This window comes from Emiliania huxleyi (genome assembly GCF_000372725.1).
Source record: "Emiliania huxleyi CCMP1516 chromosome Unknown EMIHUscaffold_186, whole genome shotgun sequence".
Classification (NCBI taxonomy): Eukaryota; Haptophyta; order Isochrysidales; family Noelaerhabdaceae; genus Emiliania; species Emiliania huxleyi.
Genome location: NW_005200730.1, coordinates 153,979 through 167,080, shown reverse-complemented (window position 1 = coordinate 167,080; position 13,102 = coordinate 153,979). Strand labels below are relative to the sequence as shown.

The 13,102-nt window shown below is 63.5% G+C and overlaps 3 protein-coding genes across 3 annotated transcripts in view; 1 reads left to right on the top strand and 2 right to left on the bottom strand.

The window, feature by feature from the left end:
• Positions 1 to 463, top strand: part of EMIHUDRAFT_456589 (hypothetical protein) — a 2,701-nt gene extending 2,238 nt beyond the window's left edge. Inside the window, exon 8 of the mRNA XM_005782784.1 lies at positions 54 to 463. Coding sequence (XP_005782841.1) covers positions 54 to 406 — 353 coding nt within the window. The 3' untranslated portion in view covers positions 407 to 463. The remainder of the gene's footprint in view (positions 1 to 53) is intronic.
• Positions 464 to 1,231: 768 nt separating this feature from the next.
• On the bottom strand, positions 1,232 to 2,027 carry EMIHUDRAFT_232934 (hypothetical protein; the record flags this gene model as incomplete). The annotated part of the gene is made up of 2 exons (XM_005782783.1): positions 1,232 to 1,840; positions 1,920 to 2,027. The coding sequence occupies 2 exons, from the start codon at positions 2,025 to 2,027 to the stop codon at positions 1,232 to 1,234; spliced, it is 717 nt and encodes a 238-aa protein (XP_005782840.1).
• A 1,833-nt stretch (positions 2,028 to 3,860) lies between these two features.
• Positions 3,861 to 11,384, bottom strand: EMIHUDRAFT_456588 (hypothetical protein; the record flags this gene model as incomplete). Its single annotated transcript, XM_005782782.1, has 15 exons — positions 3,861 to 4,516; positions 4,580 to 4,725; positions 4,793 to 4,821; positions 4,957 to 5,055; positions 5,129 to 5,246; positions 5,323 to 5,493; positions 7,236 to 7,940; positions 8,089 to 8,186; positions 8,264 to 8,288; positions 8,496 to 8,627; positions 8,748 to 8,909; positions 9,089 to 9,428; positions 9,926 to 10,157; positions 11,132 to 11,230; positions 11,309 to 11,384. 15 exons carry the CDS (start codon positions 11,382 to 11,384, stop codon positions 4,099 to 4,101), a joined length of 2,850 nt encoding a protein of 949 aa, XP_005782839.1. The 3' UTR covers positions 3,861 to 4,098.
• Positions 11,385 to 13,102: the final 1,718 nt, after the last annotated feature.

Sequence of the window (13,102 nt, the reverse complement as noted above, 5' to 3'; positions counted from 1 at the left end):
CCCCCCACCTTCCGCACCCAAGCCCCCCACCCTGTCACCCCGCCCCCGCCCGCAGGTTGTGATGGCGACGAACCGCATCGACATACTCGACTCGGCGCTGCTCCGGCCCGGCCGCATCGACCGCAAGATCGAGTTCCCCAACCCGAACGAGGACGCGCGGCTCGACATCCTGCGCATCCACTCGCGCCGTATGAACCTCACCCGCGGTATCGACCTGCGCAAGATCGCCGCGCAGATGAACGACGCCTCCGGCGCGGAGACCAAGTCGGTCTGCACCGAGGCGGGCATGTTTGCGCTGCGCGAGCGGCGCGTGCACGTGACGCAGGACGACTTTGAGATGGCGGTGGCCAAGGTGATGAAGAAGGACAACGAGAAGAACATGTCGCTCAAGAAGCTCTGGAAGTGACACCCATGTAGTACTCGTGTAAACATAAATGCAGCGTTGTTCAGCGCTCTCTCATTCCTGTAAAAATCGGTGGTGCGGGGAGGCAGTCACATCTCGCTCATCACGCTTCGCGGGAGACCAACAGTGCTCGATCTTTACCGGTATGGGAGTTTTTGGCTAATCAAACCCAAGGCCTGCACTAATCAAAAAGTGGTACGGGAATCGGGATACCAGTTGCCTCACGGAAATCAAAGCGAGTCGGAGTGCCTTCTTGGTGGCAAAATCGGCAAAATCGGCAAAATACCGGGATTCCGGGTATTTTGCGGGTATACCTGGAAAAACCCGGGTATACCCGCGGGTAATACCCGCACTTTTGCATGGTTTCGCCCCCGGGACAACACCGACAGCCGCGCTACAACTAATGAAAACCCCGCATACCACTTTCTCGCGTACCACTATACCATACCACTCCAAAACTAATCAAAATATCGCCAAATACCGGTCTCATACCGGTAAAGATCGAGCACTGGCAGGGACCAATCCCGGGCAATCCGCGTATGTACGTGTCATCTCGCAATTTCGAACCCCTATAACAATGCCTCTAAAGACCCAGCCCAGTACGTCCCAGTATATGTGTGGCGATCGATTCACGGGTTTCCACGCGGATACGCAGTACTGGTACTCACCGTGACCAAATGAAAGTGTTTGCGCGGATGAGCGCTCGCCCTCTTCATCTCTTCCGGCGCTCTGTGCGGCGGCTCCTGTGTGCGTGGGCCTGAGTCGGCGCCGCCGCAAGGCATCGCCCATCGGCCGCAGGCCCCGTTGCCGGTCCCATTGGCGCCACTTTCAGTGCGACGAGCTGCCGCTGCCGAGGAGCGACTCGTGGGCGTCCACGATGTACACGCCGCCCCAGAAGAGGACGTAGGCGCGCTTGTCGTCCACGGTGATGCACCGCGGCACAGCAGGCCCGTTGCGGACGCTCACGGAGATGGTCTGCCAGAGGACTCCCTCGGATGAGAGCACGTGGATGGACGATCCATTGGCCAGAAAGAGCCGGTCGCGACGGGCCGTCACCACCCCTCCCTTGATCGGGCCAAGAGCTGTGCCCTTGCCGCCGAGCGGGCGAGGCGTGCCAAAGGAGTCGCCAGCGCACAGGGGGACGATGAGCAGCTTGTTTTGCTGCTTCCCGCTGATCACGGCAATGTTGTCGCCGATGACGGCCAGCGATGTTGGAAATGGAATCTTCGACTTGCCACCGCAGTCCTCGCCGCGCGTGGAGCTCAGCCAGAGCAGCTCTGCCGACGAGGAGGAAGTCTGGAGCGCCGCCACCCGATTGTTGGCTGAGTCGCTGACGAAAAGTCGCTCCCGCCTTGCGCAATGTGCGAGTCCGGTTTGGGCATCGAGCCGAAGCTGACCGTCGCCTGCGCCCCGCCCGCCAAAGCGGCAAACGAGGCGCTTGTCTGCGAGGCACATAGTCCCGATCTGGCTGGCAGACGAGCGGGGCCGACAGTGTTCTGTCGCAAGAGCGCATCACAGCGATTCCGCCGGATTCGAGGATGATCTTGAGGAGGTCTGGATCATCGAGCACTGCCGTCGCAGACACCGACTGGGCCAGCTTTGCGCGCTGCTTGCGAGGAGCCATGATGATGGGGATGCCAGTGGCCAGCGGAATTCTTTTGTGGCGCCCGCGAAATTCTTTTGCCCCCTGAGTGGAGTGCCAGTTATGCGCGGCGGGCGGTTAGAGACGTTACGGGAGGCTTCGGAGGTTGGAGCGGAGCGAGCGTGTCTCATTGCGTCAGGCCCACGACCACACCCACCGGAGCATGGCGGTGGCGCAGGGCCGGCACACCATGCCGAATCCCTAGGGAGCACGGCCGCGCAGAGCGCGGCCGCGAGGAGGCCTGCCCATATGTGATGAAAACTCTCTACCGCCGTCGAGGGCACGCCCTTTGCGGTCCACGCGCGGCTGACGACCAACCGGCGCGGTCGGAGCAAGGTCATGACTGATGAGTGCTTGCGAGAGAGAGATTTTTAGCAATGCTTGCGATGGATGAAGGATCTCCGACACCCAAAACCAAAATGCAAATGCGGAGTGGAGCCCACACTTCGCGTGCAGATCCTGCGTCTCTCACTGCCCGAACAACAGAGGCGGGTACCGCCGCAGGTCCCACACTAGTACATTGAAAAAGTGTGAAAGACCGTTTCGGTCCAGCCAAATCGCAGTCACTGGACCTCGCAGCATGGCTGACGTCTCCGACGCAGGCCCTGCCAAGCGGCCCCGCTCCGCGTCGCCCAACCACGAAAAGGGCGAGGACACTACCGAGTTCTTGCCCGACCGCGGGCTACTCCTGCGGCACGGAACCTCCCTTTCGCTGATGGCGCTGGTCGCCGACTGGCTCAACGCGAGCGAGGAGTTTGAGCAGGTCGATCCCTCTGCGGACTGGGAGAAGTGGGCATCGCGCGGGCAGGACCTCTCGCTGTATTATGCCGCCCTCATTGACCCGGCTGAAGACGGTCTGTTCCCGCGAGCAGCGCCACGTTGGGCCTTCACGCCGACCATCCACCCGAGTAGCTTCGTCTGTGACTAGGAAGAGGGGCTGTTCGCGCATGCCTGCGAGCGGTCCTCGACGGCGTGCCGGTCCCGGCGCCGCCGCACAACGCCCGGCTGATCATCGACTACGTCGCCACTGCGCTGGAGGCGCGCGGAATGGGTCTGGCTTCGCTGCTGGTCTCCTTTGTCACGCGCGCCGCTGCCTCGCTCTCGCCGCCCGCCAACCTGTATGTGGTTGCGACCGAAGACTCGTGCGTGTACTGGATGGGGCGAGGCTACGTGCTCGAGGTGTCGGAGCGGCTCAACGCGCGGCTCAACGTCTTCAACGACACTCACCTGCTGCGGCAAGCCGGCGACCCGGAGGACGCGGGCGACGAGGCGGACCTGCCGAGGCGGCGCGACCAGCCGTGGGCGCAGCTCTCTGCGGCGGAGCGGCGGCATGCGTCGCGGCTCGGCTTCACGCCCGAGTCGTGGGATGCGGATGAGTGGGGCGGGGTGCCGCTGACATGGGCAGAGTCGCAGCGCGACGCGGCGGCGAGGGAGGCCGCGGAGGCGCTCCAGTTCGACGAGGCGTCGTGGCACGGCGGCGGAGGCGGCGGGGGAGGGGCGGATGCGCAGGACGACGACGAGCTGCAGGCTGCGATTGCCCTCTCCCTCGGACAGTGGGGCGGCGGGTCGTGACCGCATCTCCGTGTCTGACCGTCACCAATTCCAATGTGCAATGACACCAATCACCATCTCTCATCACGTGTGTTGTGACTTGTGTGTGTGTGACAGCTGATATGCTCTTTATTTTGTTAAATTGTTCGTTTTTTTGCTCGATGTCGTGCTATTTTGGTTTTTTGATCGTCGCGTGGGCAGGGGGCCCGGCGGCGGCGCGTACCGTTTAATACGTATACCGTATACGGCGTACGACCTGTCTTATTTTGACAACTGAAGTAAGACCTCCTCCTCAAGCTCTCTCTCTCGCTCTCTCCGTCTCAGGCTAGACAATAGCGTAAACTCTTACACGCGACAGGGACAGCAAAAAGACAAGCGAACCCTGTAGTATGGATGCGGCGAAGGTTCGATTCCGCGCACGGGGGGGGGGAGCTCTACCGTAGCTCTCGAGCTGCCTCCCCCACCTACCCACCTCTGGCCATGCCCGAGGCGACCGCCCCCCTCAGACCATCATGCGCGGGGCGATCTGCATCGCCATCAGCTCCTGGAAGAGGAGCTTGCACGCGTACGGCATGAAGACCTGCGAGATGCGCGTCTTGTTGCGGCAGCCGCGGCACTCGAAGGTCCCCTTGTTGAGGTTGGCGATGGCGACCATGCCGCAGATGTCGCACACGTGCACGCGGAAGCGGTCCGAGCACTCGAAGAGCCGCTCCTTCATGATGGAGGCGACGCCGTGCGAGATCATGCAGTCGCGCTCCATCTCGCCGAAGCGCAGCCCGCCGTCGCGCGCGCGGCCCTCCATCGGCTGGCGGGTGAGCAGCGTCACCGGCCCGCGCGCGCGCGAGTGGATCTTGTCGTCCACCATGTGCTTGAGCCGCTGGTAGTAGGTCGGGCCCAGGAAGATGGACGACTCGAGCCGCCTGCCGTGAAAGAGGAAAGGTCTAGGAAAGGTCTAGGAAAGGTCTAGCAGGAAGATGGACGACTCGAGCCGCCTGCCGGTGTGGCCGTTGTACATCACCTCGAAGCCGCGCTTCTGGTAGCCGAAGTTCTGCAGCAGCTTGGAGATGTCGTCGACGGTGACCGAGGCGAAGGGCGTCGCGTCGCCCTCGTCGCCGGTGAGAGAAGAGACCTGCGGGAGGGCTTGGGCGTCTCGAGGAGGAGTGTGGTTGAGTCGTCCCCGGGTGAGCGAGGAGGGCCTTGGAGAGGAGGCACTCGACCAAGTGGCCTGCGGGGCGGGGGAGGGGTTTGTGTGGGTGGGGGGTGCGGGATCGGGCTGTGGGTGGGTGGGTGGGTGGGTAGGGGTGGGTGGGGGGCAGAGAGGCCTCCGGGCCGGAGGGGGGAGGGGGGAAGGGGGGCGCGCCGATGGTCATGCGGGAGGGGATCGCGTGCGGGTTGACGATGATGTCGGGCGTGATGCCCTCGCAGTTGAAGGGCATGTCCTCCTGCCGGTAGGTGATGCCTGCGCGCGTGCAGCGAGGACCCGTCGGGACGTGTCGTGGGCGTGTCCTCTCCCCCCGGCGGCGGGGCGGCACCGATCGTCCCCTTTTGGCCGTGGCGCGACGCGAACTTGTCGCCGATCTGAGGCACCCGCACCGAGCGGATCCGCACCTTGACGAACTTTCGCCCCTCCTGGTTGGTCGTGAGCAGCACCTGGACAACGTAGCCAGCCTCCGTGACAATGATGACAATACTGGCGATGGGAGTACGAAGCACTCGCGAGCGGGACCTGGTCGACGTAGCCAGCCTCCGACGACCGGAGCGGCGTCGAGGCGTCTCGCTTCTCGTAGCGCGCCGCGCCGGCGTCCTGCAGCTCCTCGGCGCGCGGCTCGACGGGCGCCGTCTTGCCGATGATGATGTCGTCTCCCGACACGCGCACGCCGGGCGGCACGAGCCCGTCCTCGTCCAGCTTCGAGTAGTCGCACCTGCGGGCGAGGTGCCGACCTGCCTCAGGCTCAGGGCCCCTCCGCACGAGCCCGACCCGAGCAGCCGCATCGGCGCAGCCCCTCGACCGTCTCGCGGGTAATCTCGGGTAATCTCGGGTAATCTCGGGTAATCACCGGCGCAGCCCCTCGACCGTCTCGCGGGTAATCTCGGGTAATCTCGGGTAATCTCGGGTAATCACCGGCGCAGCCCCTCGACCGTCTCGCGGGTAATCTCGGGTAATCTCGGGTAATCTCGGGTAATCACCGGCGCAGCCCCTCGACCGTCTCGCGGGTAATCTCGGGTAATCTCGGGTAATCTCGGGTAATCACCGGCGCAGCCCCTCGACCGTCTCGCGGGTAATCTCGGGTAATCTCGGGTAATCTCGGGTAATCACCGGCGCAGCCCCTCGACCGTCTCGCGGGTAATCTCGGGTAACCTCGGGTAATCTCGGGTAATCACCGGCGCAGCCCCTCGACCGTCTCGCGGGTAATCTCGGGTAATCTCGGGTAATCTCGGGTAATCACCGGCGCAGCCCCTCGACCGTCTCGCGGGTAATCTCGGGTAATCTCGGGTAATCTCGGGTAATCACCGGCGCAGCCCCTCGACCGTCTCGCGGGTAATCTCGGGTAATCTCGGGTAATCTCGGGTAATCACCGGCGCAGCCCCTCGACCGTCTCGCGGGTAATCTCGGGTAATCTCGGGTAATCTCGGGTAATCACCGGCGCAGCCCCTCGACCGTCTCGCGGGTAATCTCGGGTACTCTCGGGTAATCTCGGGTAATCACCGGCGCAGCCCCTCGACCGTCTCGCGGGTAATCTCGGGTAATCTCGGGTAATCTCGGGTAATCACCGGCGCAGCCCCTCGACCGTCTCGCGGGTAATCTCGGGTAATCTCGGGTAATCTCGGGTCATCACCGGCGCAGCCCCTCGACCGTCTCGCGGGTAATCTCGGGTAATCTCGGGTAATCACCGGCGCAGCCCCTCGACCGTCTCGCGGGTAATCTCGGGTAATCTCGGGTAATCACCGGCGCAGCCCCTCGACCGTCTCGCGGGTAATCTCGGGTAATCTCGGGTAATCTCGGGTAATCACCGGCGCAGCCCCTCGACCGTCTCGCGGGTAATCTCGGGTAATCTCGGGTAATCTCGGGTAATCACCGGCGCAGCCCCTCGACCGTCTCGCGGGTAATCTCGGGTAATCTCGGGTAATCACCGGCGCAGCCCCTCGACCGTCTCGCGGGTAATCTCGGGTAATCTCGGGTAATCTCGGGTAATCACCGGCGCAGCCCCTCGACCGTCTCGCGGGTAATCTCGGGTAATCTCGGGTAATCTCGGGTCATCACCGGCGCAGCCCCTCGACCGTCTCGCGGGTAATCTCGGGTAATCTCGGGTAATCACCGGCGCAGCCCCTCGACCGTCTCGCGGGTAATCTCGGGTAATCTCGGGTAATCTCGGGTCATCACCGGCGCAGCCCCTCGACCGTCTCGCGGGTAATCTCGGGTAATCTCGGGTAATCACCGGCGCAGCCCCTCGACCGTCTCGCGGGTAATCTCGGGTAATCTCGGGTAATCTCGGGTAATCACCGGCGCAGCCCCTCGACCGTCTCGCGGGTAATCTCGGGTAATCTCGGGTAATCACCGGCGCAGCCCCTCGACCGTCTCGCGGGTAATCTCGGGTAATCTCGGGTAATCTCGGGTAATCACCGGCGCAGCCCCTCGACCGTCTCGCGCGACGGCCGCTCGAACTTTTCGGAGCGGCCGCTCTCTGGCCCGCCGCGGTCGCCCGAGAAGTAGACCTTGCGCTCCTCGTCGCGGTAGCAGCGGTAAAAGACGGAGCGGAAGAAGCCGCGGTCGATCGAGGACTGCGAGAAGATGACCGAGTCCTCCTGGTTGTAGCCCGAGTAGCACATGATCGCCACCGTCGCGTTGATGCCGGCGGGCAGCTCGCGGAAGTGGAGGTACGACATCGAGCGAGTGATGCCGAGCGGCTTTTGCGGGTAGTAGAGCACGTTGGCCATCGTGTCCATCCGCAGCTGGTAGTTGGTGATGTACACGCCCATGGCCTGCTTGCCCATGGCGGACTGGTACGTGTTGCGCGGCGACTGGTTGTGGTCCGGGAAGGGGATGATCGACGCGCAGATGCCGAGGATCATCGAGGGGTGGATCTCGCAGTGCGTGTAGCGGTACATCCGGTTGTCGGCGCGCAGGTCGGAGAGGTTCATCGCGATCATCACCGTCTCCTCCTCCTCGGTGTCGATGTACTCGATGAGCCCGTTGGCGATGCAGTCGGACCAGTTGAAGCGCGACACCTCCTTGTCGCGCAGCTTGTCGATGTGCTCCTTCTTGAGCAGCAGCGACTGGTCCTCGACGATCAGGATCGGGCGGCAGCACCGGCCCGCGTCCGAGAAGAGGCGCAGCTCGCGCGCCTGCGGGGACACGCTTGCGGGCGCTTCGGCGGAGGGTGTACGGCGGAGGGTGTACGGCCGAGGTGCACGGCCGAGGTGTACGGCGGAGGGCTTGGCGGAGGGCTTGGCGGAGGGCTCGGGGTCGAGGGGAGGGCGCGGCTCTGCGGTCCTGGATGTCGCGCACGATGGACACCTCGGCCGAGATGTCGACGCCGCGCCGCATCGCGCGCAGCGTCTTGACGAGCTGATCGGGCTGGTGGTGGATGCCTATTGGTGGTTGAGACTGCCAGATGACGAGGAGTGACTGGCAACTAGCAGGCTGGTCGGGGCTGGTGGTTAGATGCCGACCCAGGCGCCGTTGACGAAGACCTTTGTGGCGGCGGGGATGGCGTGAATCAATCAATCAATTAATTGATTGAGTAATGAAAGAATGAAGACCTTTGTGGCGGCGGGGCTGGCGTGAGTCAACTAATTAATTGGTTGATTGAGTAATGAAAGAATGAAGACCTTTGTGGCGGCGGGGATGGCGTGAGTCAACGAATTAATTGGTTGATTGAGTAATGAAAGGATGAAGACCTTTGTGGCGGCGGGGATGGCGGAGGGTTGGATCTCCTCGAGGTTCTCGGTCGCCCACTCCTCGAGGAACTCGAGGATGGGCTCGGGCGCGGAGCCGACCGAGATGTAGGCCATCAGAGAGAGGTTCTTGACCTGCGCACGAGGGGCGGGGGGGGTCAGGAGGGGGCACGGGGGGTGCGGAGCGAGAGAGCGGACCACTGTCTCCTCAAGCCTCGCTAGGCCCGCCTCGGCCCCCTCTCGGCTACCTCGCACCAGCCCGACGGCCTGCCCTTCGGGCGTCTCCGCAGGGCAAACCATGCCCCAGTGCGTGTTGTGCAGCTGGCGCGGCTTGGCAAGCTTGCCCTCTCTCCCGATCGGCGTGTTGAGCCGCCGGAGGTGCGAGAGGGTCGAGGCGAAGGTGAGCCGGTTGAGGACCTGCGCTCAGCCGCACACACAAGAGGGTGGTGGCACAGGAGCGGGTCGGAAGCGCGACGGGATCGCGCTCGCTGCACGTACGCCTCGCCGCCCCGCCGGCGGCGCTGCGGCGCCTGCGCGCGCGCTCTCTCCTCTCGGGCTCTCTCTCCTCTCTGGCGCGGGCGAGGCGCCTGCGAGACGCCGGCGCGGATCGAGCCCGGCGCGCTCTTCTGCTGGCCCCAGTTGCCTATCTCAGTGGTGGAGCCGAGGGTGAGAGCTGACCCGTGGGCACGGCCCGCCCTTCTGCTGGCGAGGTGTGTGCCCGTGGCGAGGGCGTACTTGAGTCCGTTGGAGATGGTCTTGTGCTGCACGGCGGCGACGGGCGAGAAGTCCTGGCCCTTGTCGATGCACTTTTGGCCGTACTTTTGCACGTCCTTGGAGAGCTTGCGGAAGAGCTGCCGGAAGAGCTGGCCGAGGAGCGGGCCTGCAGCAGCAGGTGCGCACGTGTGGCCGAGGGGCGGCCGAGGGGCGAAGCGCAGGCTGGGCGGCGGCGGCCGGCGAGGTCGAGCCGCTTCTGTGCGAAGTGGTCGCGGTCGTCCGGCCTGCGTGTTCATTAGTGTTCATTAGTGTTCATTAGTGTTCATAAGTGTTAATTAGTGTTCATTAGTGTTAATTAGTGGTCGCGGTCGTCCGGCCTGTGTGTTAATTAGTGTTAATTAGTGTTAATTAGTGTTCATAAGTGTTAATTAGCGGTCGCGGTCGTCCGGCCTGCGTGTTCATTAGTGTTCATTAGTGTTCATTAGTGTTCATTAGTGTTCATAAGTGTTGATTAGCGGTCGCGGTCGTCCGGCCTGCGTGTTCATTAGTGTTCATTAGTGTTCATTAGTGTTAATTAGCGGTCGCGGTCGTCCGGCCTGCGTGTTCATTAGTGTTCATTAGTGTTCATTAGTGTTCATTAGTGTTCATTAGTGTTCATTAGTGTTCATTAGTGTTAATTAGCGGTCGCGGTCGTCCGGCCTGCGTGCGCCGATCGAGACATGAGGAGCTTGTGGACGATGTACCCGACGAAGTAGGCCTTCTTGGTCTCGCAGTACGGCTGGATGCCTAGGGGAGTTGGACCATGCCTCTTGATGGTGGACCGTGAGTGGGGAGTGACTCCGGAGCAGCACGGCTGGCTGCCCACGTGCGGAAGCATCTCTCGCTGCAGGATCTGCTTGGCGTACTCGATGCGCTTGTCCTTGCTCACCCCCTGGGTCGAGCCGCGCTTGCCTGCGGCGGCGAGGGGGCGCCTAGCGGGTGCCTCTGCCACCGGCGAGCGGCCAGCTGCGCGTCCCGTGCACCGGCGAGGGCCTGGCGAGGCTCCGCGCCGCGCTGGGCTGGGGCAGGTGGCAAAGAGAATTTTACAGTTGCGCCTCAAGGCGATGGAACTCCTCGTCCCATCCCTCGTTTGCCGTGTCTGTTTTCTTTCTTTCTTTATGGAACTCCTTAAAATCCCTAGAAGCCGGGAGAAAAGGGACCGGCTGGCGGCGGCGGCGTCGCAGGACGGTCTTCTGATAAACGCAGTATGGAAGATACAAAGAGACGGAGGAGCAACGAGCGCCCTGGCGTGAGCCGAAGACACTCCCGAGCGCCCTGGCGTGAGCCGAAGACTCCCTCCCTCCGTAGACACTGATCACACACGGGTGGGACAGGGTGGGTCACAACAACGAGGCACGAGAGCGTGCACGACAGAGCGACGGCGCAGCGTACCGCCGTCCAGCTAAAAAGCGGCGGCCGACGGTTGCTGCGCAAAGTGATCAGTTCTAAAATAGGTGCCGGGGCCCAACGGATAGATGAATCCGGGGCACCCTCCGCTCGAATCCCTGGCCGGGGGTTCGAGGTGGCCCCCACCCTGGGGCCTCCCATCAAAGGGACTGCGGCAGAAGACGCCCAATCTTGCACAAGTGCAAGAACCATACGTCTTCTGATAAACGCAGTATGGAAGAATCAAAGAGACGGAGGAGCAACGAGCGCCCTGGCGTGAGCCGAAGACACTCCCAACTGCGCTCCGTCACCGGTGTCGCGGTCTCCCCCACTGAGGACGATCTGCGGGGGGGAGTCGCGCCGCCGGCATGTATCTGTGCAACTGTGTTTTTGCCTTGTCCCGTTTGATGGAGCAAAGTCACGGGCCGCCCGCGCTTGAAGGCGGTCGCGCCAGGCGCGGGCGGCACTAGTTGCCGGCGATCCGCTTGGGCAGCGCCCACGCTTGCCTCTGGCTAGGTCTCCATAGGTCGCGCGGCCCGAATGCTCGAATTGAACGTCTCGCAAGCTGGCGTCGCTCGCGTAGCTGTGGCAGGGCGATCCTCCCTCCGAATGAGGGAGATCTCTAGCCTCCTAACGAGGTTGCCCTCCGGCTGGCTGTTGCCGACAGCAGTTAACACCTCCGCAGTTTGCGTCGGTCGCGCCACAGGTAGAGACGTTGAGCTCGACAAAGTCTTGGTAGTTGTTTCGGGCCATCAGTCCGACAGGAGAGGGCCAGCGGTCGCCTCCTTGAGCTGCCCATGCCTTCGCCGGTTTGGAGTATCGTCGCCGCCACCCCCATGTGCGCCCAGGAAAAGGAGGGCTCCCCACTGAGGACGGTCTGCGGGGGGAGCCGAGTCGCACGGAACGACCTCCTGATGGGATCGCCCCTCCTCGCTGAGGACGATCTGCGGGAGGAAGGGCCCCACCTCTCCCCACTGAGGACGGTCTGCGGGGGAAGAGGTCCTGGATCGAACAAACCTTGCCTCCGCTCAGGACGGCTGACAAGGACGGCGACCACCGCATGGAGGTGTCCATTGATCCACTCGGGGGGTGGTCCCAAGGGTCACAGCTCAGGCCGAGCGGACGCCGGTGCGACGACGAGGTCCTCCCGCCACGGGCTCCGGCGGGGCCCTCGCCGCTCCCCACTGAGGACGGTCTGCGGGGGGAGAGGCCGGCGAGGCGCTCCAACCCGGGTCGATCTCCAGCGTCGTCCTGCTGGTTCCTCGCAAGTACACCTGGAACCTCTTCGTCCACGGATCGCCGGCATCGCAGGCGCGGAAGTCCGCAGAGCAGGGGACGAGGTAGTCGGATACGATCGTGTCGGGCTGCTCGAGGAAAACACAGCCACCGTCCGCGCAAAAGGCGTAGACGAAGAGGAGGAGGCAGTGTAGCGCCCGTCCGTCCTGCATTTTGAGCGGCAGGTAGTCGTCTCGTCGCAGCATGTGCGTGCACGGCGTGAAGCAGAAGACGCCATCAGGCCAGTGGAAGAGGTGGAGTACGAGGCGAAAGTCGCCGCGGAAATGCAGCCCTGGAAGTAGCGAGTCGCGCACATCGATCGAGATAAAGATGCGTCCGCGCCGTCGCTGTTCCTCTCGGATAGTCGCCGAGTACTCGCAAACCGTGCAGCCCGTAGGCGCCCCATACGGCAGCGCCATGAGGCGGCGGAGCTCCCCCACGTCCACGATCGGGAAGGAGAAGGTCGACCAAGCCTGTCGCCGCCGCTCCTCGAGGTCCCGAGGCAGCGCACGGAGCAGGGAGTCGAGCGTCGGCGCCTTGGCTGCAATAGCGCGCGAGCAACGCTGCTCGGCCACTCGGTCGCGCGCCACGGTGGTCCCGCCCACATACTCGGCGCGAGTCTCAACCTCCGCAGAGTAGTTCTGAAAAGAGTTGGTCCTCAGGCAGGCCGGGAAACTCGAGCGGGTAGTCTTCAGCATGCTGAGCACATGCCGAGCGAGCAGGGCGGGATGCCCATCGCTCGCTCGCGGAGTGATGTGACCAGCGGCGGCGGCGAGCGATGCAGCCCCCACGACGGCGCTCCCCATGGGATCGACGCGCGCTGCCGCCGTGAAGACGGGCCCCAAGCAGCGGGTCATGTCAGACAGGGCTGCGAACGGGACGTCGGCCGTAGGGTCGCAAAGAGCCCCGACTGTCGCGTACTGCAAGAAGTCGACGGCCTTTGCTTCTGCAGATGGCGCTGGTCCCAAGGGCACGATCGCCTCAGAGTACCCCAAATCGCCCCACTGCAGATAGAGCTCGGGCACCGGGATTTGGCGGGAGTGCAGAGCCTGGATGCACACACCGTACGGAACGCATCCTCATCCACGTGCACCGTGCTGAAAACGCCGAGGTCGGACAAGGCACCGAGGATGCGGCGCCAAGCCGCGGCCAATACGGCCAGCCGCAAGACGCTGAGCCTGTCAAAGTGGGTGGCC